Source organism: Microcebus murinus, chromosome 2, assembly GCF_040939455.1.
Source record: "Microcebus murinus isolate Inina chromosome 2, M.murinus_Inina_mat1.0, whole genome shotgun sequence".
Classification (NCBI taxonomy): domain Eukaryota; kingdom Metazoa; phylum Chordata; class Mammalia; order Primates; family Cheirogaleidae; genus Microcebus; species Microcebus murinus.
In genome coordinates, this window is record NC_134105.1 from 83733094 (window position 1) to 83760378 (window position 27285).

A 27285-nucleotide genomic window follows, 5' to 3' on the forward strand; every position below is an offset into this window, starting at 1 on the left:
ACTGATTCAAGGAAACAAAACACTGTTCGTCTCAACTTTTTGTCCCTTACACTTTCTTCCACTTGGGTCCTAAGGTGCTGACTAAAGAACCGGAGATCTTTAGGTTTAACCACCCAGGACTGTAGAACACACGCCACATTTCCCTATCAAGTCCCCCTCCCAGCAGGCCAGTCAGATTCACTTCCGCAAGGCGGGAGATTACAGCCCAGCCCCGCGGCTACAGACGCGCTCCCCGCTCGCACATGCGCAGTAGTGAGTCCTTCTGTCCTTGACCGCCCACAACGCTTCACGAGGCTGAGGTTCCCCTTTCTTTCTTTAACAATTTTTGTTAATCTTGGAGCGGCTCTGGGCCAGTTTTTGCTTTTAATACTTTCAGCAGCTTCGTGGAATTTAAATCACCTTGCTCTCCTACCACTGTAGCAAGCTCCTTTCATACTGAGGAGTCGCAGAACAAGCGCCGCGGACCTGCGGCCAAGTTCTCGCGAGAAGGCGACTGTATCGCGGTATTTCCTTGTTTCCAGAATCCTTAGCGCGAGGCGGAAAAATACTCTTATCTCAGCTTCTGCTTCTGGTGGTTCTGCAGTCCGACTTAGGCTGCCTCCCTCGATTTCTCAGTTGTTGTTTGTCCAAGGGAAATGGCAGCCCCGGAGCAGCCAATGTCATTATCAAGGGGATGCCCGAGTTCCACTTCGCTTTCGCCGCCTCGGGGTGACCGAACCCTTCTGGTGAGGCATCTGCCGGCCGAGTTGACCGCTGAGGAGAAAGAGGACTTGCTGAAGTACTTTGGGGCACAGTCAGTGCGCGTCCTGTCGGATAAGGGGCGACTGGTAAGGGCGCGCCCCTCCCGAGTTTCCCGGGAAGGCCCTTGGATAGTGACCCGGGGAGGGGAAGGGGGAGGTCCTACAGAAGGAAGTAGACAGAAACGGGTGGGAACGATGCGCTTGTGTGGCGGGAGCTTCCTCATCTTTCCTCTTTTATATCAAAATATCTTGCGTGCGAAGTGGAGTTGTAACTGGCTGGGGTCTGGATTAGTTACAACACTGCGGAAAGGGGCAAGTGGGAACGACAAAGCAAATGGAAAGTAGCTTAGTTATGTTCCCTTTTCGGACCCATCCCGAGAAACTTTCGACGCTTCTCAATTTAGGGGTATTTCTCTTAGACTCAAGAGTACTCCTGCAACTATGCAACAAGGGATTTTTTTTTTTTAAATCCTGGCTCATTTACAAGCCAGTGTTAAGTCATTCGCCAAAATAGAGTTTAAACTGCAACAGTTATTTAACTAATCTCGATACAAGATTCCTACTAGATTTTTGATAAAGAGGCTCGTCATAAAAAATTCCAGATGGCATCGTTTAAGAAACTATTTTAAAACTGTTAAATGTTCCTGCGCAGAAAGTTACACAGTTACTTTGTTTTGCTTTATACCTAAAGGTATTTTAGATGGATTTTTCTCCATTAGAATAGTAATAGTGATGTTAAGCTTCTGCAAAGTGATCTGTGAAAGGGCAAGACATCAGTGGTTTTAAAGTCTCCCCAAGTGATTTTAATGTTAATGCACAACCAGAGTTGAAAGTCACAGAGTTAGAAGACCAGTTTTGATCAGTTTAAGTGTCATATTTACCAACAAATACAAATAAAAGATTCTATATGGTTTAAATTAAGTACACTTAATTATGTCATCTTGGATCATATTAGACAAAATAGAATGTGTGGTATATTACTTGAGCAACTTCCAGTAAGTATTGACAAGATCTCTTCCTTAGCATAAGGAAGATCTCTTGCTAAGGAAGAGATCTTATTTACTTTTGACTTATTTTTCTGACGATTTAAACTTTTCTTGTTGAACCTTATTTACAAAGATAAAATACAAAAGAAACGTACACCTTGAGGAATGATTTCTCTGTTGGTAAACGTTTTTAAAGTTTTCATTGGGATGTATGAAGGAAAGTGTAAGATCTTTAGGTGTGTCATAAACGGGAGATATTATATGTTTTTAGATGGTTAAGCGTGACCTATGTATAATAGAAGTTTTTAAACTTCTGGTCTGTTGAACTATTTGTATATATAAAATGTGCTATGTATGTACAAACATTTGTAAGAAAAAGTTTGCATAGCTTTCATCTCAGAAGTCTGACCCCAAAATTATTGAAAACCACTGGATTGAAGTTAATAATCAGTTAAATGGTCTCAATTTTCCAACCTTCCCTGTGATTTTATTAATGTGTCAAATTACTCTATGGATAAAATGTGAAACTTCTTTATGAAAAACTGAAATTATATTGGAAGTAATTTGTACCATAACACTTTGTTTTTCAGAAACATACGGCTTTTGCTACTTTTCCTAATGAAAAAGCAGCTATAAAGGTATGACTTTTTCTTTACTATTAAAGTTATCAGTAATATTCCATTATCTGATCTTGGTTCAAAAATGGGAGGCAAGTTAAACTGTACTTTTTAAAAGCAAAAGGATTTGTATTACAAGCGTTTGCCTAACAGGCTACATTTCATTTGTCAGTTGGCAGATCTTGCATAGTGTTTAGGCATTGGGATGTAAGAATAGTAGATTAACTATAAAGTAAATTAAAATTAACTGCATCTATAATTAAAAGTAACAAATTCTAAGTTGTAGAAAGATTTGTAACTGTCTCTGTAACTTTTTCCAATTTTATGTATATATAAAATTCCAGGGATCATTCACAAAAGAGATAACCTTTGAGCTAGACCTCTAATAACTAGTTGGATTTTGAGAAGAATACAGAAAGAGATGGGCCTTCTAGGTTTAGAGAACACTAAATAAAACTGTGGGACATGGAAATTTATAAGTGGGGGAGGAAATAAGGGTTGAGATGGAAATAGGACTTGCAAAATAGATTGAGTCTAAATTTGGATGGGAGAGAGGTATTGAATTTGGTTTAGTAAGTGGGCATTGAAACTTTTGAGCTAGCTCATGATATCATCAGACCTGCAGCTCTACCTGGTAGAGTTTATGTCATGGATTGAATGTAGAGAAATACTAGAGGTAGGAGATCAAATAGAAAGCTGTTACATAATGACGAAAGCAAGAATAAGCATCTGAAGAAAGCAACAAGAAGACAAAGGGGGAAGTAAATATACCCTTGGTAGAGATTGACTTTGTAGGTTTTATGATGTAGGGATTGAGAGAAAATAGTTCAAGATATTTGGACTGAGTTATTGAGTTGTCACATTAGCTGACTTGAGGAGCCAGAGTAAGAGGATGTTTACAAAGGTATGTAATGAATTCAACTGTCATCTGTTAACTTTGAGGAATTATCTGGCCTCTTCTGTATAAATATTTGGTAAATATTTAAAAATAATAGTCTAGAGCTGAGGCAAGGTCAAGAAAGGAAAATTTCTTCAACCATGTGACTAGATACGGTGAGCCAGGAGAGAAGACTGGGAGAGAGTAGTTAAAGTAGGAGAACTAGAAAAGAAACTATCATGGATGCAAAGAGTAGAGAGTTTTAAGAAGAGGAGATCCTGTGGCAATACAAACTGAAGAATGAACACAATCTATTAGTTAAGGACTTTTTACCATGAAACAATAAAAGTGACCCAAATTCTTATCAGTAAGGAAAAAGGATACCTTAAATTTTAGTATATCCATATACTAGATTGTAGTTGAGAATGATGTCAAAGGGTATGTATTATATTGATAGGGAATGATAACCCAGATTGAGTACATGAATAGAATTATGAAGCCTTAGATATGATATAACCTCAGATTTTTTTGAAAACCAATAGTATGTATACATGTTAGTATATATACACACACACAAAATACATGGTAGAACTGTACATCAAATTGTTAAAAATCTCTTGAGAATGGGATTATAGAAGGCTTTCTCATTATATGTATTTTTATAATTATAGGGAATTTTTTTCCAGAAAAAAAAAACTTTTTTTAAACATAGCATTGAAAAATTATAAATAAAATACGGTGATGAAGGCATTGTTTTAGAGTCAAGATTAATTTGGAGATGGGACATGGAGCCAGTCATTGTCTTTGGAAATGTTTGTAGTGAAAGGAAGAGGTAAGGGATTAATGGCAGTGATAGGCTAGAATGTACTTGACCTTATTGGTAACTGATAGATTAAGAAAACAAAAGGAAAGATGTTTAAGAACAAAGTAGGTAGCTGAGAGAGGCAGAGGGATTAGTTAACATTAAAAATGAGAAGCCATAAACACTTGAAAATAAGAAAATCTGTGATATCCATTTTGAGAGTAAGAAAGTTGAAGTAATTCAGGTTAGATGACCTCTAGTTCAAGTAATTAAGGGTTCACTGATAATGAAGAGACCTAGAGTTTGTTTAGGATCCTGAAATTATTGAAACATTTTAAAACTTGCTTTGTTTGATGACATAAGAGTCAAATAAGGATGCATAAGGATGGTAAAATAAAATTGTCCCAGTTAAAGCATATATTTCCATGTATTTAAAAAATACTAAGTGCCTACTATGTGCTAAATGCTGTTTTAGGTCTTAGGATATATGTGAACAAAACAAAGATAACCTCATTGGAGCTCACATTCTCAAAAAGGAAGACAGATCATAAATAATAAACTTAATTGTTTAATATTTTAGAAGATTGTAAATCCTGTGGGAAAAAAGAAAAAGTAGAGTAGTAAATCAGGAGTGCTTAGTGGGGACGGGTCAGGTTGCATTTAGAGTGTTTAAGGTCATATTTGAGCAACAGTTTGGAGGAGATGAAGGGAGTTAACTAAGGGATATCTGGGAGAGGTGCTTTCTGGTTAGAGGAACAGCTGGAACAGAGGATCTGGGATATGACTGTGCTGTCATGTTGTTCAGGGAAACCACTGTGGCTGGAACAGACAAAAAGTGGGTGGAGGGATCATTGGGTTTGAAGTCAGAGAAGTAATAAAGTCCATATTATATAGAGTATGTTAGTAGTAAGGGAATTAGATTACTCTGAGCAAAATGGAGAGCTACTAGAGCAGAGGAGTGACATGATCTGACTTATATTTAAAAGACTCACTTTGGCTGTTGGGATGAGAATAGACAGAAGGAGGAGAAGGATAGAAACAGGGAAATCTGTGAAAATATTATTGTGGTAATTCAGCCCAGAGATGATGGTTGCATGAATCACAGTGATAGAAATGGAGGTCGTAAGCAGTGGTTAGATTCTGGATATAGTTTGGAGATAGAAGCAAACAGGATTTCTTAATGGCTTGCATATGTAATGTGGGAAAAAAGCATTAAGGATGATTCTAAGATTTTTTACCTGAATAACTAAAGAATGGAATTACCATCAACTGAAGTGGAGAAGGCTCCAGGTGAAGCACGTTAGGGTTGGGAGAGAGTTTAGTGATTCAATTTCTGAAACTGAATCAGTATTGACTTTGAAATGTTTGTTATACACCTGAGGGGAGCTAGCCATTATTTGGATATGTGTTCCTGGACTTTAGGACAGAAGTTTGGGCTGAAGTTATAAATTTGTGAATCATCAGCATAGAGATGATATTTAAACTTAGGATGCTGGATTAGATCACCAAGAAAATGCATTTAGATAGAGAGGAAGACCAAGACTAGAGCTCTGGAGCATTCCAACATTAAGAGTGTGAGAAGGCACAAGCCAAAGAGATGGAGGAATAGATACCAGTGAACTAGGAAGAAAACTGTAAGAAAGTATGGTGTCTTGAAGCCAATTGAATGCCGTATTGAGGAAGTGATCAATTATCTTAAATGCAGTAAAGTGAAGACTAAGAGTTGACCATTGGCTTGGCAATACCAAATTTGTTGTTGGCTGTGATAGGCAGTGTCAGTGGATTGATTAAAGCATAAGACTGGTTGGAATAGGTCTGAGGATGAACGGGAGGAGAGGAATTGTAGCTATAGGGTGTAGATAACTTTTTAGGCATTTTACTGTGAGTAATAAAAAGAAAATTGGGATAGGAGAAATAGGAATGTGTTTTTATACTGATGTGGATAATCCAGTAGGACAGAAAATTAATAATGGTGGTAAGAGCACCCCCCTATACATTTCCAGAGAATAGCTAAAGAAAGACCCTTGAATAGAAAAGAATGGATGGAATTTAGTATACAAGTCAAGCAGCTGGATTTAGATAAAGGCAGGGAGAGTTAATACATAGTAACAGATGGAACATAGAATAGATGCATATGTTGGTAAGTGGGGATTTATGGTGGGAATCCAAAATTCTCATCTTACCATGTCACTTCATTTGTCTCAAAGTAGGAAGTGAGGTTATGAGGCTAAAAGAATGAGAGAGAAATATTGTGAGGTTAAGGAACAAGGAGAAAGTAAAAAATATTTTTAGATTTTAGTAGAAAAAATGGACTAAGATTGTAGTATGTAATTGTGTGGCATCATTAAGGGCCACTCTGACATTAGTTGTGGTTATATTAATAAATTTACAGTGAGGTGAGGCAGATTTGTTAAATGATTGTTATCTAGCCATTTTTTAGTCACCTGGGTATAAGCAGAGTTGACAGAGTTGGATTTAGCCAGATTTTTGTTTTGCTAGGTTACAGAAAGCAGTTCTTTATAAAGTAATAAAGCATTGGTAGCCTGAGTTTGAAAGTAAGTAAGAAGTAGCTAAAGAAATGTTTACAACATTAACAAAAAAAAGTATAAATAAATTATTTTTGTAAATAGTCTCAAACCGTTTTTGACACAATTATGAAATTTTTACTCTTCTAACTTCAGGCATTAACAAGACTCCATCAGCTGAAACTTTTAGGTCATACTTTAGTTGTTGAATTTGCAAAAGAGCAAGATCGAGTACATTCTCCATGTCCCACATTAGGCTCTGAAAAAAAGAAAAGGTATGTAGATACTAGGTGTCTCTAACATTTTTAAAGTGGCTTTTAAATCAATTGTACAGTTATTGAATTATTTTTAGACTAGCAAGTAACTAATTTAAAACAGTAATAACACATTTCTCCATTAAATCAAGTACAGTAAAACAATACCTTTATTTTTGCTCCTGGTTATGCATTAGGAACCACAGTGTTGATTTAATATTAGGGATTAATAAATGTAAACTTGGAGGGGAGTGGGCAGAAAAGAATTCAACTTCAACTGTAAATGGAGGGATGTTAAGTAGTATGAAGTCTTTGTATTAGAAATAGCACAGTGTCATGAATGGGCATGGCTTTTGAAATCAAGGACTGATATTTGATTCCCAGCTGTGACTCTATAGGTATACCTTCACAAATTTGCTTTACTCTAATGGTTCTAAAAGTGTGGTCCCTAGACCAGCTGCATCATCTGAGAACTTGATTGAAATACAAAACCATGGGCCTTAACTCAGTCTTACTAAATCAGAAACTTAAGTGTGTTGGGGCGGGGAGATTCTGGGAGGGTGGAGGAGGCTCTAGTGATTGTGGTACACAGTAAAAAAAATTGAGTACCACTATTTAATACCATGTAAACTTCAGTTCTCTTTTTGGTCAATGAAAATTATTATCCATTTTCATAGGCTTGCTGTGAAGAGTAAGTAGAAATGTGAAATGCCAAATAAAATAATAATAATATACAAGGATTCAGTAAAGGTTAATTCTAGTTCCATTTCTTTTTGTTGTGTTTGCTTGAGAATTACTTGGAAATTTTTTTTAATGGAACAGTTTTCATAATGCCATGTTTGAAAAGTATGCAATTTTGCACTCTTTCTGAAGATAAGATCAACTTTGATTCTGTATATCCTAGGTCTGATGACCCTGTTGAAGAAGATAAAGAAAAGAAAGAACTTGGCTGTTTATCAATAGAAAATGGAATTGCACCAAACCATGGGTTGGCTTTTTTTGTTTATTTTTTGTTTTTTTTTCTTTTATGTGTACATATATTGCAAATAAGATCGTTTTTAAAATGTATTTTAATGTCATGTATATTTTTAATATGTTAACTAAACCTTTTCAGTTATGAGTTTGTCATTGAATTCAGTTCAAAGAAACCATCTACTACAATAGTTAAGACTATAAGCTCTGATAAGAGATGCAGCACTTCATTTTTCTTTAATGCAATCAGAAGACATGTTTGTTTTTAAATGTACTTACTTGAATCTTATAGGAACAAGATAAAACTAATAGTACTGTATTGTTTGGGCAATTTTGTATCTTACCAGGATACCTAAAATGAAATGAAATTATTAAAACATGGTAAGCATTTTAAATTTTTTTTTTATATTTTAGGCTGACCTTTCCTCTTAATTCATGCCTCAAGTATATGTACCCACCACCTTCTAGCACAATCCTAGCAAATATAGTAAATGCTTTGGCAAGTGTGCCAAAGTTCTATGTTCAGGTAAGTAGAATGAAGGTTATTTTACTCAAAGTACTTATTTGTATAGTATGATACTTTATTTTCTGTGCTGATCCTCATACTATTTACTTGTTTATATTAGTTGTTATCAAACTAATTCCACACAGGCAATAATATTACAGTATTGTAATTATAATGAAATATTACTAACTTTAAGTATGGGCTTTTATAAACTATAGCATAAATAGGTACTAATAAACAGAAGCTAATGTGGGAAATGTTATTTCTGGTAATTCTTTGTTACTTTAGGATACACCTTTAACATAGAGATTCTTAAAGGAAAAGATATAGTAGACCCCTCAGCAAGTGCTTAAAAATATTGACAATAATAAGATACTACTACTTTGAAGTACAAAATTTAGATGATGTTTATTTTCTTTATTGTACTTCTCCATGTTTCGTAATTTCATAATAATCAGAGGAAAGCATACAAAAACATTTCAGTAGGTTTTATATTGCAAGAACATAACATTTTTAGTAATGGGAATAATTGTATTTGTAAAAATGACAAACACTTTAATAATAATCTGAGTGCCCATTTTACCTTGTCCTGCAATTATAAAGGCAAGAGATAGGACTTCTTTTATAATAAATTATTCAATAGTGTTATTGCAAAGATTTGAGTGCATAAAATACAAGATGTGAATTGAATCATTTTATATTAAATGATTTAAGCGTGTTTTTTTTGTTGTTTGTTTGTTTTTAACCACTTTAAGGTGCTTCATCTTATGAATAAAATGAATCTGCCCACACCTTTTGGACCAATTACTGCACGACCTCCCATGGTAAGAAAGCTCTTAGAATTTTAAAGAGTCAAAATTCCTCTTCCTGAGGGATTAGTGAAGCTAAATTATGCAAGTGTGGTAGCAACCTCTGATCCATATTGGAAACAAGGAACAAATACAAAGTAATGTGATAATAGGAAGGCTGAGAACTGAAAGTGGGAAAAGCCAGAATATGAAAGAAATGTTTTTGATAATAGAGGCCATTATATCTTCCAGTGTTGTTCAGTTCTTTAATTTAGAACATTGTGCCATCCTAAGATAATTACATTTAACCAAATTATCTAAAAATTCTGTCCTGATTTTGTTGCAAGTAGAGCTTCATTTGCAAAAGACAAAAAAGATTGCTGATATTTTTATTAGAATTTACTGTGCAAATCTATCAGTAACTTAGTAGGCTCTGCCTACTCTTGAATAATTTTAGTTATTTTGCTATAGTATTCTTAGTATATAATAGCAATGCAAAATTATTTTGAGTGTTGGCATATAAACAGAATTTGGGAGTTGGTTGCTTTTCTAATTTAATTACTGTTAGGATCCTAATTTTTCTTTGTAACTTTAAAACCTACTCAATGCTTGGTATATTGCAGAGATATTAATTAAGGTTATGCTGGCTGCTGTTAAACAAAACCAAATTCTTCATCATTTAATACAATAAAAATTATTTCTTGGTCATATCAAGTGTATTCCAAAAGCAGGGCAGAGAGATATTCTGCTTTACTAAGCCACTCAAAAACCCCGCATTATTTTCACCATGTACCTTCCTAGGATTATGAGGGCATTAACACACAGTCTGTAGGAAGGAACAGAATTATATGTGGGAGTTTTTTGTGCTCCCATTCCACTGGCTAAAACTCAGTTACTTGTGCAATGTAACTGCAGAGGAGGTTTGGAAATTTAGTCCAGCTGAGTGCCAGGGAAGAAGAAACAAGTTTTATGATCAGCTAGTGGTAGTCTGCCACAGGAGGTATTTCCTGAATATGTATAGAATATATAAAAGAATATTAGGAGATAGAAATGAGAATCAAATATTCAACTGGAATTGGCTTATATATTCCATAAATATCATAGATTGCCATCGCATATTTGTTTTTTTCTTTTATTAGTATGAAGACTATATGTTATTGCATGCACCTCTTCCACCCACATCTCCTAAGCCACCTGAGGAACCTCCTTTGCCAGATGAGGATGAGGAGTTATCTAGTAAAGAATCAGAATATGAAAGCAGTGACGATGAGGACCGACAGAGGTTTGTAATGTGAAATATTTGTTTAGATTCCAAGGAACATAGAATATAGAAAAGAGACTCTTGTTTCCATAAATTTTTTTATATAATTCTTCATAATTTGAGGTCATTAGAATTTATTATCAGTTCCCCAACCCCTTAAGCATACATAGTAGCTATAGATTGAGACCTAAGAATAGATATCAAGTCTTAAAGGAAAATTTATGAATTATGCATACTTTTTCAGATTAATGATTAAAGTATTATATAGTAAAGCCTCATTATTTGTGAATTTCATATTTGCCTACTTGCTAAAATTTGTTTGTAACCCCCAAGTCAATACTTGCGGTGTTTTTATAGTCTTTAATGGACATGGACCGTGGACATGTGCAGTGTGGTGAAAAATTTGAGTCATTTGACACACAAGTTTCCAGATGAGGTCAAATAAAGTGATCCTCTGCCTCTGCCTTCTTGTTTTAAGCTCTTGCACTAGAAACAAGTATCCTTTTCATGGTCTATTTGGCATCATCTTTTTCACATTTTTGAGCCTTTTGTTGATAATTCTGCTGTTTAAAATGGCCCCCAAGAATAGTGTTGAAATGCTATCTAGTGTTGCTAAACTCAAGATGGCTGTGATATGCCTTATATTAAGAAAATACATGTAAATAAGCTTCTTTCAGGCCAGAGTTGTATTGATGTTGACTATGAGTTCAATGTTAATGAATTAACAATGTATATTATGTAAGGTGTCCTTAAACATAAACACTTGTAAAACCAGATAATGTATTGATCAGATGATGAAATATTGTATAAGGAGAGGCTTCCAGAAACCTAACTCTGAATTACCCTAGGGACAATGATTCAGTATTCAGTAATTGAGTGTTTGCAGTGATCTTATAGATCATAACTACTGTGAATAATGAGCATCAATTGTATTCATGTTTTGATACGTTAATCCCCTGGACTCTATTCACCTCAGAATAATTTCTAGAGCAATTCTGTAGGTTTTGTACAAAACTGTTCATAGTAAATACTGCAGATGAATTATTCTTTTTATTGATTGTTGTTTCTTGACAATCTATATATAGTTTTTTAAAGGTTTTTGCTAAGAGTGGTAAGTTGTTAATAATGTTCAGGTATATAATGCACAGCCTCACTTAGGACAGGAATTGCCAGTTTTTTTATAGGTCCAAAGAGTAAATATTTTTGATTTTGTGATCCAGATGGTCCCTGTTGCAGCTATTCAGTTATACACTTGTAGTAGGAAAACAGCCATGGAAAATTACCTAAATGAGTAGGTGTGGCCTTGTTTCAGCAAAACTTTATTTACAAAAACAGGCAGCTAGCTGGATTTGGTCCTTGGGCTACAGTTTGCCAGCCCCTAGTGTACAAGACTGTTATGGGAACTGGGCACAAAATTCAGGTAATGAAGGAGGGGTTGACATGAGTTAGCACTCACACAGAGATTCTGGGCAACATATACAAATAATCAGCAGTAATTTGACATTCGAAAGAGTTATGTCTTAAACCGAGACATTTAGGGGAATTGGCAGTTCCTGATAGATGGTAACTTTAACTTGTTGCTAAATAAAGAATAGTGTAAAGTGTTGCACTGGATTAATTACTTAACCTCTGTGAGCTTTATTTATAAAAAAAAAAAAGTGGTAGTAATTAGAAATGCTATGTGTAGACTGGCCAAACTTTTGTTTGTTTGTTTTTCTTTGTTTTTGTTTTGTTTTGTTTATTTAGGTTTCCATTTAGGGATGTAGCATGACATTCTGCCAATAATTCATCTTGAGTCATCAGAGAGACCATAGCCTTTGCATGTACCAATCTCTGGTTTCATCCTTCTCTACTATCTTTTGGAAACGTAGCGAACCTATAAAAACAAACAAACAAAAAAACCCCAAATGATACAGGTGGAACATCTCTAATCTAAAAATTTGAAATCCAAAATGCTTCAGAATCCAAAACTTTTTGAGCACTAGTATGACATGGCATACATGGCTGAGGTAGTAACACCTTTGCTTTCTGCTGATTAAGTTTATTTCATGTACAAAGTTATTAAAAATACTGTATAAAATTACCTTCAGGCTGTGTGTATAGGTGTATGTGAGACATAAATGAATTTTATGTTGAGACTGGGGTTCCATGCAGGGGTGGGAACCTGAGGCAGCATGTAGCCCTCCAGATCCCAAATGCAACCTGTGGATTGAATTCAAACTTCACAGAACAAATGCTTTTATTAAAAAAGGTTCGTCCTGTAAAATTTGGATTCAGTCAAAATATGTATACTTTATATATATTATGTTGTTTTGTGTCAAATACTCCAAAATCCAAAAAAAAATTGAAGTCCAAAACACTTTGGGTCCCAAACATTTCAAATAAGTGACACTCAACCTGTACTATTTCTTTATTCAGCAAATGTTTATTGATTATCTAATATAAGCCTGAAATTATTGTAAATGCTTGGTATTCTTTAGGTGAGTAACTACTGGTTTTGAGTTCCTACTCTTAAAAATACTAAAATGCCTAGAAAGATTTATCCTTAATATTAAATATTCATACTCTTAGTGGAGAAGAGCTGTGTACAAGATATCTGTTGTCACTTTCTGATTGGTACTTGTAGATTCCTTTGGAGTGTAGTATAGTATTTGAAAACTTCGTTCTCATGTAGTTTAAGTTACCTTATTTTATGATTGATTTGTAACAATTATGTACAAAATGCTTTTAAAGGGAATGCTTCAGTTCAGGCTTTGTTTAATAATTAGAGTATGAATCAAAATAATTTTACTGTATTGATAAGGTTTTTTGAATATCAGTCAAACAAAGAATAGTAAAGTCACATAAGTAGTATTGTATCCTGTTCAGCTGTTTGGCATGAAATCTAGCCATTTTATTTAGATAATTAATAATGTCTATAATGAAACATTTTTTTAAAATTGAGAGGTTGTAATTAAGTAAATTTTTTTTTTTTTTTTTTTTTTTTTTGAGACAGAGTCTCGCTTTGTTGCCCAGGCTAGAGTCAGTGCCGTGGCATCAGTCTAGCGCACAGCAACCTCAAACTCCTGGGCTCAAGCAATCCTGCTGCCTAAGCCTCTCGAGTAGCTGTGACTACAGGCATGCGCCACCATGCCCGGCTAATTTTTTTCTATATACTATATATTAGTTGGCCAATTAATTTCTTTCTATTTATAGTAGAGAAAGGTCTCGCTCTTGCTCAGGCTGGTTTTGAACTCCTGACCTCAAGCAATCCACCCACTTCAGCCTCCCAGAGTGCTAGGATTACAGGCCTGAGCTGCTACTGCGCCCAGCCAAGTAAATTCTTAATTCCTTTAAGATGAAAGTTGGCAAGGCAATTTAGAATTTGAACTTGTGTCAAGTAGATTATCTATTGATGGCTTAGAATTTATACTTACTCCATGTTCTAAATAAGAGTAATAAATCGTTTTATCTGTCAATTTATATACTAAAATTCAAATTTGACAGAAACAGTGGTAAATAGCTTTGCTTCTGAATAAGGAAATCTTATTTATCATCCCTCTCCTCAATGTAGAATGAACAAACTAATGGAACTAGCAAATCTTCAGCCCAAAAGACCAAAAACAGTAAAGCAACGCCATGTGAGAAAAAAGCGAAAGATAAAGGATATGTTGAATACACCTTCATCTGCTTCACACAGGTAATTTTACTTAGAATTATGAAGTAAGGGTTGTCCACATGTAACTTGTTTTATGTGCTTAACTCGTATGAGTAATGACTCGATCTGCCTTTTGTTTCCTATCTGTCTGCTTGGTTCATTATTGGCTTCCTAGTTGCCAGATTTACAAGTTTTCATAATTCTCTCATAGTTGACCAGCATTTGATATTATCAGCTACCCTAGGTCTAAGAATTTTATTAATTTTACTGTACCATTCTCTTTTTTATCTCCAACTTTTACTGCCTTTTTTCCATTTTTACTTCCTTCATTTCTCTCTTTCTCTCTCCCCACACCCTCATTTCCCCCTGTACTCTCTCACCTTTTTTGTGCATTCCACATGCTTCTGTCCATGGTTGTCTTCTGTTTATAAATTTATATTTCTTGTTAATTTCATCATTTTCATGGTTTCACTTGTTGTAGCTAATAAGCACTGAATCTTTATCTTTGTCCTGAGACCTAAAGTCTTTATTTCCAGCTTCCTATCTGTAGACTCAAAATATCTTACAGGCACTTAAGATATTGTCCAAAACAAAACTCAATTTACTTTCCTTTCACTATCTCTTTCTTCTTTCTCCTCCTGCATTCACAGTTTTGATAATGGAATCACCAATATCTGTATGTAAAATTGTTTAGTTTCTCCTAATTCTATTACCTGATATCAAACATTTTTCAAATTAAAATTACCCACCAAATAAAAATTCACATATCTTAACTTGGCACACAGGACCCACCAGAGTGCTTTTAAATATTTATTGAATGCCATGGTAAGGTTCTGTGCAAAATAATGTGTGTGGTTTGAAGAATGCTTCTAAAACTTAATGCTGTGTTTTCAAATGGTGAGTTAATAGTCTTACAGGCAATAAATGATATGCATGGATGGTTACTGCATTAGCAACTATAATACATGACATAAGAAAAAGATATAATCTGTGAATTGAACGGTTGTGAGAAAAGAAATGTCATAGCCAGTTGAGAAATCTGAAAAGGTTTTAAGAGAGAGGAGACATTGAGCTGACCCTTGAAAGATGAGAGGCAAAAATTAGGCGGCAGGGAAAGGATATCTTGTGTAAATGGAAAAGTAAAAGGGAAATGTCCAGAGGTAAGACAATTTGTTGAATAGGAATAAAAATGATGACAGGGAAAGCTAAAAGGTTGTGGATAAATTTGCCTTAAATTTTACCTTAGGGACTTTGAATTTGTTGAGGAAGCCATTGGAATGCCATTGATACTTTAAAAATTAAGAATTCCTTTTGAACTGTGTTACCTTATAATAAACTTCCTAGGGATAAGAAGATTTGGGATGAGAGTGAGGGCCATAGATATGCAAGAATGTTATTAGGTATAAGTTAACTTTCCACTGTATTTTAGGTATTTTGTTACAGTCCAGTAGCTACCAATGAAATATTTGTTATATGTATGTTTCACTTGAAGTGTATTGCCCTTTTTTTCTTTAATCTCTAACAGTGCTGAATAATAGAAATAAATAATGTGAGCCACATTAAATTTTTCAGTAGTCACATTGAAACAGTAAAAAGAAACAGATGAAATCAATATTGATAATATAACTTACCTAACTCATTATATCCAAAATATTATTTCATCATATAATCGATATAAAAAGTTACTGAGATATTTTACTTTATTTTTTCATACAGGGTCATTAAAGTCTTGTGTTTATTTTATACTTATAGCATATTTTAATGTGGACAGCAATATTTTAATTACTCATTGGCCATATGTGGCTAGTGGCTACTCTATTAGATATCATAACACTATTATAAGGTGTATAAAATATAGTATATTAAAAATGCTTAAACAATGAGCTATTTTCACATATTTATAAATATCCTGAGGTTTAGGATTAATAGTCAGGTCTTTTCTCTGTCATTTATGTAGTGAGTTTATCCAAATTATTAATATCTCTTAACCTCAATATTTTTAATCTTTAAACTAGGAATTTAATAATACCTATATTTGAGCATTTGTTAGGCTTTGTTAAGATATAAATTCTAAGTCACTTTGTGTGATATCTATAGCATAGTGAATCCTTTTTTAGTGTTAGCTTTTTAAATTTAAAGTAATTTTGAAATAATATTTTACTCAGGATTTTATTTGCAATTACAAACTAATGTCATGATTGTTTTTAAATAGCAACTTACATCCAGTGCTGTTACCTTCAGATGTATTTGACCAACCACAACCTGTAGGTAATAAAAGAATTGAATTCCATATATCTACTGACATGCCAGCTGCATTTAAGAAAGATTTAAAAAAAGAACACAATTGTGAGGAAAAAAATTATGGTAAGGATATTCTTGTTTTTTCATATGTTGAAATTAGCTTTTTGTGTTAGAATTAAGCTTTTGTATAATGTTTTTGTATTTTAGTAATTGTCAACCTTTAAAATATCCAGTTAGGTTTTCCGGAATGTCATCGTTGACCCATTTTTAGTTTTTTTATATAATTAAAATTGATTCTAAGTGGCAAGATTTTCACTGTTACCTTTTGCTAATAATGATCTCTAGAGTGAAATTTAGTGATTTTTGGTAGTGTTTACACTGGAAATTTAATAGAAGAGTTTCTTGTACTGACTTGATTTTTCATTGCTTGTTTAATGTGATGGTCTATGGTTTTATTAGTATAATTGTCTTATTTGTTAGAAAACAAGCAATGCGACTATCTTATAAGTTGTATATTTCATGTAAATTTTTTTTTATTCAAAAGACATTAAAGATTGTTTGCTAAAAATACTATTCTTAAGTTTAAAATTAATGCATTGATGTTACAGATTTTTTTGCTTGACTTAGCCATTTGATATGTTGTTGTAGTGTTCTTTTGTTCTTTAAATCTTTGAAATTTCAGAAATAATACACATTTATAGAAAAGCAATCAAAACAGAAACATATAAAATAAACTTTTCAAAAAGTTGCAATTCAAACCCCACTCTCCTTTGTCCCACTACCCAGAGGTAAATACTATTAGTAATTTGGCATGTATATGTGGATGTGTCTATGTAGATATTATCAGACCTTATCCTATACATGTATAAACACATTTTTCTTTTACTTATCATTCACTCAATAGCAACTTATGAAAGTTAGTTTTATAGTGGCTTTCTGGACAAGTTAGGCATGGTCTTATCTCTTTTGGAGTTTACAGTCTAGTGGGGGTAGCTTACTATGTTAGAACATAAAAACATGTACTTTATTTTTTTATGGCTTCATAATAATCCATAATATAGGTATATCAGTCTTTAATTGTGCTCTGTTTATAGAAATTGAAGTTGTTTTCATTCTTTTACTATTACAGAAAATACTGGAATGTTCATTTTTGTACATGTATCTTTGAGTACTTGTGTGAGTAAAGGATAGAATTCTAGAAAGTATTGCAAATGTAGTAAATGAAAAACTATAACTAGTTTTAATTCCTATCTCTGACAGTTAGTGAGAATACATTGCCTTTTCAGATAGCTCTTTTTTTGTTTCATAATTATGTTTTTATTTTTCTTAGTTTTTATATCATGGCTAGACACCCCTTCACACAAATTTTTATTTTTAAGCTTAACTTACTCAAAGATTTATACCTTTATGAGAGAGGGACAGTCATCCCATTATGCATTAGTGTTGAAGTAATAATTGAAGTACCAGTGGAAGTAGTTTAAACTTTTTTTTTTTGTTTTTGATGCCTTTGAGCCACAGGAGTTCTGTTTATACAACCTTTTGTTTTGTTTTGTTTTACATTATAAAGATACTTTTATAATCCAAAATGTAACATATTCTTTGCATCATTTTCTCAGATTCTATAGAGCTTTTTGTGTTTTTGATTTTTAGGTAGCTTAACTAGATTGTTTGTTAATGTTTAAAACTGTCTTTCCAAACTCTTTTTCCAAACTAGTTTTATTCTTGCTGATGCAAAAATTCATATTTTCTGAATGAAATTTAGGGTTGCTATCTAAAAGAAAAAATTGGCAGTGTTTTTGAATTTTCTTAATTGAATAAGTAATTTCTTAAGTGTTTAAACACTTGTTTTTCTTCACTACTTACATGATCAAGATATGGACTGGCTTTCTTCGGGGTTGTTAATAGATTTTTTTTATTTTTGGTATTCCAAAATGGAAGTGTCTTATTTTATGATGTGTATTCCAGTGTAATGTGCTGATCTTAATTTTTTAATCATCATTGAGAAGGTTGAAGTTTGTTTCACAGTATTCTGATCATAGTGCTATGAAGTCTTCATAAACGTATAAATAATCTTGGGAGAACAGCATCCCATTAACAGAATACCTATATAATTGATTTAATTAATTGAAAATTTCTTTTTGTTCACACAGTTATTAGTACATCAGAGTGGGTGGGTTAACCAAAATAGATGTTATTGCCCCCCAAAGCATGTGCTATCTACCCAGTTAACATTTTCATCAGGTGCCCCTCTGGCACCTCAAACTAAATGTGTTGGAAGTGGATGGATTTTCTTTCATATTTCAGGCCCTCTAAGTAGCCTCACAAAGCAACCATTTGGCTATTTAGCTATTGTCTTTGGTGGCAGAGCTGAATAGTCTTAACAGAAACGATAATGGCCTATAAAGCTTAAAATACTTACTATTTGGACCTTTATAGAAAAAGTTTATAAACTATGCCAGTTCTAAAACCTTGAGAAACACCAAAGCATTTTAGTGCCTAAAATATTTTATTAAATTAAAAATGGAAGGATAAACCTCAAAAGCTATTTTGAAGTGAGAGGTTTTTAATGGCTAATGTTAATGTTGAACTTAGATTTGCCTGCTACTGAAGTTGATGCACCCAGTATGGGATTTGGAAAAATCTTCCCCAAACCTAACTTGAACATCACAGAGGAGATTAAAGAAGACTCTGATGAAATGCCATCAGAATGCATTTCTAGAAGAGAGTTGGAAAAGGGCAGAATTTCTAGAGAAGGTAATGTCATAAGATAAACAAAGCACATATTCCATTTTACATTTCTTTCACTCTACAGAAACGAAATTCCTTCATATCATTTGCCTTTACTTAAGGCACACACTTCAAAACATCCCTCCCGTTAATGTTTGTAATCTCCTTTTTTGTTTTTTAGTACTCATACTTTATAGGGTAGAATATTCCTTTCAATATAATGTTTTCTAGTTTATATCTGTTTGGGAAAAAAATTTGTTTTCATTTCTATAACATTTATGTGGCATTTAACACAAATTTATATATACCACTAGTCTTAAGTTATGTATTCCAAGAATAGTTGATAGACCATCACAAATACTATGTCTGAGATACATACAAAGTATGTAAAAAAACAAAAAAATTTGTGATTAAACATCCGTTTTAGGATTTTATATAAAATAACATAGTTTTTTACTTCTAAAGAATTTTTATTGTTTTAGTATATTTTAAGAAAATATTTAGAGGTTTTAGATTGGTGTGTAACACAAAATATTCTCCATAATAATAGGAAATAGATTTCTATTTTTTTATTTTGCTATATTTTATTTCCAATAATCCAATAGCAGTTTTACACAGAACATCTGGTTGTCAAGAGCAGATTACTGACATTAAATAGGAGGAGCTATAAAGGGGTTTGAGGGCCACAGTTTGTGTGAAATACCTGATTATTGTGCTCGAGTATTTCATTCTTGCATTTGAATATGGAGGTGACTGCTGGTTTTGGAAATTCACTTTAAGCACAATAATTATACAAATGATTAATAACAGATATGCTTTAGTCTTTTTAATAAAGCAACTCATCTTAAAGGAATAGTAGATATTTTATTGGACAAATCGAAGTTACATTAGGTGCTTGAAGTTTTTAAAACAAAAATTTTTTTCATATAATCAGTTCAGATTTTTAATGAGCATTTTTATACCCATTTGTAATATTGTTACTAATTCCTATGGTTTTAACATTTTCATAAGGCTTATTTTGTCTATGTAACAGTAATTTTTGAATGTTAGTTTTTTTTGAAAAATGGTGAAAACATTTTAATTTTTTATCCTTGTTTTGTTTTTAATAAGAAATGGAAACACTTTCAGTTTTCAGAAGTTATGAACCTGGTGAACCAAACTGTAGAATTTATGTAAAGAATTTAGCTAAGCATGTCCAAGAAAAGGTAAGTTGCAGTTTGTAAGTTGATTTTTTTCCATTATGTAAATGAAAATAATTTGAAGGTTTTATAGTTGATATGTTAATGTTTTTAAAAGTCTGTGTGAAACCACCTTTTAAGAGGATTTTTTACTCTTCAGGCATGCCAAACTGTTTAATTTTTTTCAGGTTAAATTTTTATTACAATAATATTTTCATAGCTTGTTTTCTCTGGCAATGAACACGTAAGAGTTTGAGGTATAAATAAATTTCTTAGGGCTGCCATGACAAAGTACTGCAAAGTGAGGAGCATAAACAACAGAGATATATTGTCTCAGTTCTGGAGGCTGACTCTGAAATCCAGGATTGGTTCCTTTAGAGGGCTATGAAGGAAGTCTATGTCCTGTGCTTCACTTCTCCCATAGCTTCTGCTGATTTGCCACCGATGTTTGGCCTTCTTGGCATGTCAGTGGCAGCATCACCCCAATTTCTGCCTTCATCTTTATATAGTGTTCTTGTATGCATGTTTATGTCCAAATTTCCCATTTTTGTAAGGCCACTAGTCATATTGTATTAAAGCCTACTTTATTCCAAATGTGACCTAAAATTTATTTTTTTTTTTTACACTTTTTTCCTGGCTTGCTTATTTGTCTTTTTCATGTTGAAATTCTAGGACCTTAAATTTATTTTTGGAAGATATGTTGACTTTTCATCAGAAACACAACGGATCATGTAAGTGACAGTGATAATCTCATATTATGTCTCTTTTTATCTGTTGTGAATTTATCTTTTTTAATCCAACATTTTTCTTTCAGAAATAAAAATTATAGGAAGAAGTTGATCTATTCTGTTGCACAATTAATCTTATTAATTTTATTGTAGACCATACTGTGGCTGTTGCAACTACTCAGTTTTGTAGTTGTAGTGTGAAAGTGTCCATAACTAATACCTTAACGAATATTCATAGCTGTTTTCAGATAAAACTTGTTGTAGAAACAGACCTTGTGATAATTTCTTTGCCCCGATTCTCCCTCTAGAGCTGTGGTTCTGACTTTAACATCTCAAACGTTAAACATTAACTCTAGAGCTTATTAGTAAAACGGTTTCTAGGCCTATCTGCAGAAAGTCTGGTTTTCTAGGTTTCAGGCGTAGGGACCATAAATTTGTGTTTCTAAAAAGTTCTTGGATAATACATAAGCTGCTGATCCAGAGACTCTACTTTGAAAATCATTGTTTTAATGATTTATCCAGGAAAGGAATATATAGCAACGAGGCAACATTTTTTAGATTCTTATTGTGGCAATAAATTTTCCTCTTTTAATTGAACTGCATTACACCAGGCTCTCACTTTTATAAAAGCATAAAGGAGGGATCTGATTTGTAAGTGACATAAAAACTAATGTTTGGAGTTAGAATTTCATTCTTTAAAATTCTATATATGTTAATTCCAAAGTAAGAAGGACTCCTTGTCATATAAATTAAAAGTATAAAGAAGTAGAAAAGATAAGGTAAGAGAATCTTGAGTGGAGGTAAAATAGAGAAATGACTCTAACTAGTTAATTTTGTTTGTTTGTTTGTTTGTTTGTTTCTGACCATGCAAAATATTGGATCTTTGTTGTCATCTTTGAGTCATGATTATAAAAAAATGAAAAATGGTTGTATGTGCATATGTATATATAAATACATATGTATATGTGTGTATATATAGATATGTACATTCTTTCAATTTCCAGTAGTGCCTGTATTAGAATTCAAGGACAGAAAGTAATTCTATGTAGAGAATAGAGAAAGCTTTAGACATCAAAATGATATGTTATTTCCCAGGAGACAAGTCATGTGGTTTTTTAAGAAACATTTTAGTACATTTTTTAATTGATACTTTTTTATGTTTTATATTATTTTGCTGGTTCCCATAGACTACATAGTAGGCACTGTTTCCATTTTAAATTACAGTCTGATTTTTCTAAGTAGTTTTTGAATATAATTTTCTCTCAATTTTGAAAAATGAGTACACTGTGAAATAACAGAACACTATATTAGGTTTTTATTTCTGTCTCTGACTTTAGACTTCAGCTGTTTGCTCTGAAGAGTCACTCAGTCTCTCTAGGCATCACCTCTAAAATGATAATTTTGACTAGATAATAAGTGAGGTTCGTTCCTTCTCTGAAATTCTATAATTGCTTACAATCGGCTCCTGTCAGCCCTTCTGTTTTTGGTTGTATAATTTGTTTTTTGTCACTTGAGCAGGTAGGACTGAAATGACTGCAAAAAAATTTTTAAAAAATAGAGATGTGAAATAAAAACTTAAGTTAGCTTTTATAGTTACTAGTAACATAATTTTAAATCACATAAATACATTTATGATAGTTAAAAATAATAGGTATATAAGTACATTATCAAACATATTTACCTGCTTATAGAATCAATTTTAGAATAGAATACAAAATGTAATTTTAGAAAAACTGAAGAAGTAATATGTTAATCAGAGAGTATGGTCATTTTTACTTTGAAATAGCAAAATTTTAAATTGTGCAAGACATTTTCATTTACTTTGTCAAAATTGACATTCTTTGAATCAAAACTACTTTTTCTTCCTTGACTTCTAGGTTTGATATACGCTTGATGAAAGAAGGTCGCATGAAGGGACAAGCTTTCATTGGACTGCCAAATGAAAAAGCAGCAGCAAAAGCCTTAAAGGAAGCTAATGGTTATGTTCTTTTTGGAAAACCCATGGTGGTTGTATCCTTTAAATCAATCTATTTCAAAACTATATAATTTGTAGGAAAAGGACATAACTGACACTAATTTTTGTTATTCTAATTATCCCACTAATTTCAACATTGGCATTTTAGCTTAAGATATTCAGTTACAGTTAAACATGCTTTATCTCAATCAGATGAAATATAATTTAGATTTTTATTAGAAAATAAAAGAATTTCAGCAGCATGAGGTTGTTAAATTTCAGTCAAGTTTAAACTTTTATGCAACTCAAAGTATATACTCATGCTAAGCCTAAGAGAGACTACAGTATCCAGAAATACATTTGGGGTCATTAAATAAAGAACTCATTATAGTTTTATTATTTTCTTATATTGTAATTCACATTTCTACTTGAGAATTTTAATAACCAGAATATATCATTGATTAATCATCTTGCTTTTAATAGTTAACGCAATTGGCAAACTAGAAATCAGTAATGTAAGTAAAGAAACAAGGCTCAGATGTAAAAAAAAATAATGACTGTAAAGAAAAGATTAATTTTTAGTTCCCTTCCAAGGCATGGACATAGGCAGGAGGCAACCAAAGTAAATTAAAAAACTTTACTCCTACCCTACATTACAAAGTTTTTGCTAATTATTTAGAAAAGATCAACTTCATGTTCGTGAAGAAAACCTTAATTTTAAAATACTAGCAATTTGCTCGATCTGCTAGACCAAAACAAGATTCTAAAGATGGAAAAAGAAAGCATTAAAAATTAAGAAAGGTAAGTGTGGATAAAACACAATAAAAAGACAAGACTATTTCTTGAGATAAAATTAAAGAAGAATAAAATCCTGATATAGTAGTAATTCAGGTATCTCTTAAGATTTTTTTAAGGAAATATCTATGTAGTTAATTTCCATTAAACTTCAAAATTATAGAGTAAAGCCCATTTATATGTAGAAATGAAGTTTGGAGAATGAATTTTATACGAGGAGTGTGTCTATTACTCTTTATTTTTTCTGCCTAGAGTAAAGCAGTGGTTCTTAAACATTAACATGTATTACAAACAATCACTTGGAGAGCTGATAAAACAGATGCCTAGGCTCCTCCCTTTCCCCCAAGAATTTCTGATTCAGTAGGTCTGAGATCGGGGCCTAGGGTGACCAACTATTATTCCCCTGACTGAGGAGTTTCCCAAGATGCTGGACTTTCAGTGCTGAAATGGGAAACTTGCCAGCCAGGACAAGTTGGTCATCCTTGGTGACACTTGAGAATTTGCGTAACTAATGGCTTCCCAGATAATGGTGTGGCATCTGGTATAGGGACCACACTTTGAAAACTCCCGAGGTAGACATTTAAAGCTAAATTTTCTAACTTAAAATTCTACAGTGCTGAATATATAAAATTAATTACAATCACACTTCATGAAAATGTTGCTGGAGTTAAATCTTTTCTCTTTGAAACAAGTAATATTAATACATACTTACATAATTTAATGATTATGTAGTGAATAATGAAATAGTGAATTAAACATTTAATCTTTTAAAGTTTGTGTTACTTTAAGGAGTGGAAATATATTCTGCTTTTTGCTTGAAATATCTTTCTCCTTTTGTAAACTGGAAGAACATGAAGTAAATTGGTCAGAATTACTGGTGTTTAGCTGAAAAAAAAATGATATGATTAAATAAGAGAAAATTTTGCTTAATGTTTAGTCTCTGTGAGGTGCTTGAATATTTGAGTTTTGTTATATTTATACTTGAGTAGTCAAAAGTCTTATAAATACCTAAAAGGAAAAATTAAATAATTTCAGTTTGTATTTTAAAACATCATTTATTTATATATCTAATGCTGAAAAATAAGAAAAAAATTAAACTGCATTCTGCTGTTCTTCTTTAGAAGCATTCCTGCGTAAATACTGCTGTAATACTGTCATGCAAAGTGTATCCTTTCTTGTATCCTTTTTGGGGCAGCGTTTTTTGTTTTTTGTTTTTTTCCCTAGAAATATTTGTCCCTATCCCACCTGTTGATCCAGATTAAGCTATATGTTTCTTTATTCAGAAGAAATATTTCTAAAATTATTTGTATAGATTGAACAAATCTTCTATGTGTTTTTTAGATTTGTTGTTGAATTTTTTATACTGTCCTTTAGGTTATACAATCTCTCCAGAGAAAGTTAGTGAATCAGGTCAACTTACTTGAAGAATGTATGCATTTGCTTAACACAGAATGTGGTCTTGTTTCTTTTATTTTTGTATTTCTTAAACCTAATTCAGTAACATAGGCTTTCTATTTTATGGTATATCTGGTTTAGGTGTTCTATATAATGTGTTGTTCAATTTGATTGGGGAAAGGAACTTTTTTCTTTTAAAAAGTCCATGTAGTGAAATTTTAAATAGCTAGGTTTCTATGTGAATTCTAAATAAGACTAGCAGACCCCACATCTGAGGTCTTACTAGTGAAATCTCTTTTGACGTAGATAGCAAGTAGAAATACCTTTGTTCTTTCCTTTTCTTTTTCTAAACAAATAAACAAAAAAGAACAAAAAAAAAGTAACAGAAGATACAAGATGACTCAGGGTAGCACATTAAGTGAAAAGAAAAGCAATCCTTGTAGGTCATAAGTGGTCTCCAGACTGGTGGATGACCAGAATGACCCAGAACAGTGGTTCTCAATCTTGGCTGCACAGTAGAAAAATCTGGAAACTCTAAAAAAAAAAAAAAAAAATCTTAAAAAATGTATTGTTGCCTGGTTGCCTCCCTCAGAGTTTTTATTTAATTGGTTTGGAGTACAGCATGGATGCTGGAATTTCTCAAACCTTTCAGTGTGGTTGTAATGTGCAGGCAAGGTTGAGAACCAGCAAGGAAGAATTTTATTGAATAAAGACTCTATCCTGGAACTAATATATCAAAATCTCTGGGAATGAGATCTAAGAATCTAATTTGAAAAGGTTTCCTTAGTAGTTTCTAAGGACTGACCAGTTTGCATACTACTTTGTTTGAGTGAAATACTTAGACACCTGATACCAACCTAGCCATCCTACCTTTTATAAGTAGGGAAAATAAAGAGTTGGAGCCTCTACATTTCTTTGGTGAAAATTATTAATACTATTAAAATAACTCAAAATTCCGTTAATAATCATTATCACCCTAAAAGTACAAAAGACAATATAGATATTGAAATTGTAATTGTTATTTTTCTGTAGGCACAGTTAACATTTTTTTTAATGTTATAAATAAGTTCCTTTGTAAGTTGTTCATTTAGGTAATTAAATTTTGTTGTACTGACATGATTCACTAATTTTCCTAATATCAATGTTTTAGTTATTTTTAAATAAGATGTTTTATAATTATGACTATTTTAATAGACTTTTATGATGTTTTAGGTTCCTTTTGAATTCCATATTTTCAAGTGCTTTCCAACTTTGAGAGGAAGAATTTGACCACCTGGACTATGGAACTGTGCGTAACAGCTTTGAAAGTGTACTTAAAAATTCAGTCAATATACATTTAACATCAGTTTACTGAAACTATGTTGTCTGTATTTTAATGACTTTCCTCAAATATAATAAATTATTTTCTTTCAGCAAAGTAGTATTTGAAATTTTTCTTTATGTATCCTTGCCCTAATTTCATACTCCATTTTTGTACCCCCAAATCTGTCATATATCAGAACATCATTCAAAGGCGAAAATATTTCCCACGTGAATTACTCTGCTTACTTAGTGAAGTTAGTTAAAGCTGTATGTAGGTAGAAAAAATCACATTGTTTGTGATTTGTTTTTGTTGCTACTCTCTTGAGTATGTAATAACAGCTTCTCCATAAGTCACTGCCTAAAGGCTCAGCTCTTCTGTAAAAATTCTGTTGTGAATCATAGCTTGTTCACTTTTACTTAACAATATTGTAAAGTGGGAAGAGTAAGCCACATTAAAGATAGGAATTAGAAGTATGAAGAAGTGAACCCTGGAACATGCCAATGCTTAGGTAAAAAGTAAGTAACCACTAAAGAAAACTGAGAAGGAATAGCTAAAAGCTAAATGAAGAAAGTATCTCAAGCAGGAATGGGTGATCAAATATTAATACAAATGTTAGCTCTGTAGATGAGTTGAGTTCTTAGGATTAAGTTGAATTCTTAGGATTAAGCATTGGATCAAGCAACACTTGTGACATTGACCTTGACAAACTGATTTTATAGATGCCAGGAGTTAGAGAAGGTATATATAAGAGAATGATAGAGAAGAATTTACTATAGTGAGAATTGAAGACAATTCTTAAGGAGTCTTGCTTTTCAAGGGGATGTGAGAGATGTATTGTTCATGGACAGTAATGTAGTATCAAGAAGTTGTTTTTATCAATTGAAGATACTGCAAGTTTGTATGCTAATGGGACTGATCATTGAAGGGAAAAGACGATGCAGAAAAGAGAGGGATATTGCTGGAGCCGTATATCTGGTGTATAAATAGAAAGTTTTGTTTT

The 27285-nt window shown here is 32.7% G+C and overlaps 1 protein-coding gene across 2 annotated transcripts; it reads left to right on the top strand.

Annotated features, from left to right (window-relative positions):
• The first annotated feature begins 279 nt into the window (after window positions 1–279).
• Window positions 280–26399, top strand: RNPC3 (RNA binding region (RNP1, RRM) containing 3). 2 transcript variants are annotated; one of them, XM_012751618.3, is made up of 15 exons: window positions 280–827; window positions 2317–2364; window positions 6704–6822; window positions 7706–7789; window positions 8188–8299; window positions 9034–9102; window positions 10206–10348; window positions 13881–14006; window positions 16177–16328; window positions 18798–18959; window positions 20043–20137; window positions 20783–20841; window positions 22716–22848; window positions 23522–23593; window positions 24709–26399. In XM_012751618.3, the coding sequence occupies exons 1-14, from the start codon at window positions 636–638 to the stop codon at window positions 23579–23581; spliced, it is 1554 nt and encodes a 517-aa protein (XP_012607072.1). In that variant the 5' UTR covers window positions 280–635; the 3' UTR covers window positions 23582–23593; window positions 24709–26399. The 2 variants fall into 2 exon arrangements, with proteins under 2 accessions (XP_012607072.1, XP_012607071.1); XM_012751617.3 differs by having other exon boundaries at window positions 26195–26399.
• The last annotated feature ends 886 nt before the right edge of the window (window positions 26400–27285 follow it).

Coding starts and splice junctions, on each gene's coding strand:
- RNPC3 (XM_012751618.3), top strand. CDS start 636: ATGGCAGCCCCGGAGCAGCCAATGTCATTATCAAGGGGATGCCCGAGT. Junction 2,365..6,703: donor ATGAAAAAGCAGCTATAAAG/GTATGACTTTTT, acceptor TTCTAACTTCAG/GCATTAACAAGACTCCATCA. Junction 7,790..8,187: donor GGAATTGCACCAAACCATGG/GTTGGCTTTTTT, acceptor TTTATATTTTAG/GCTGACCTTTCCTCTTAATT.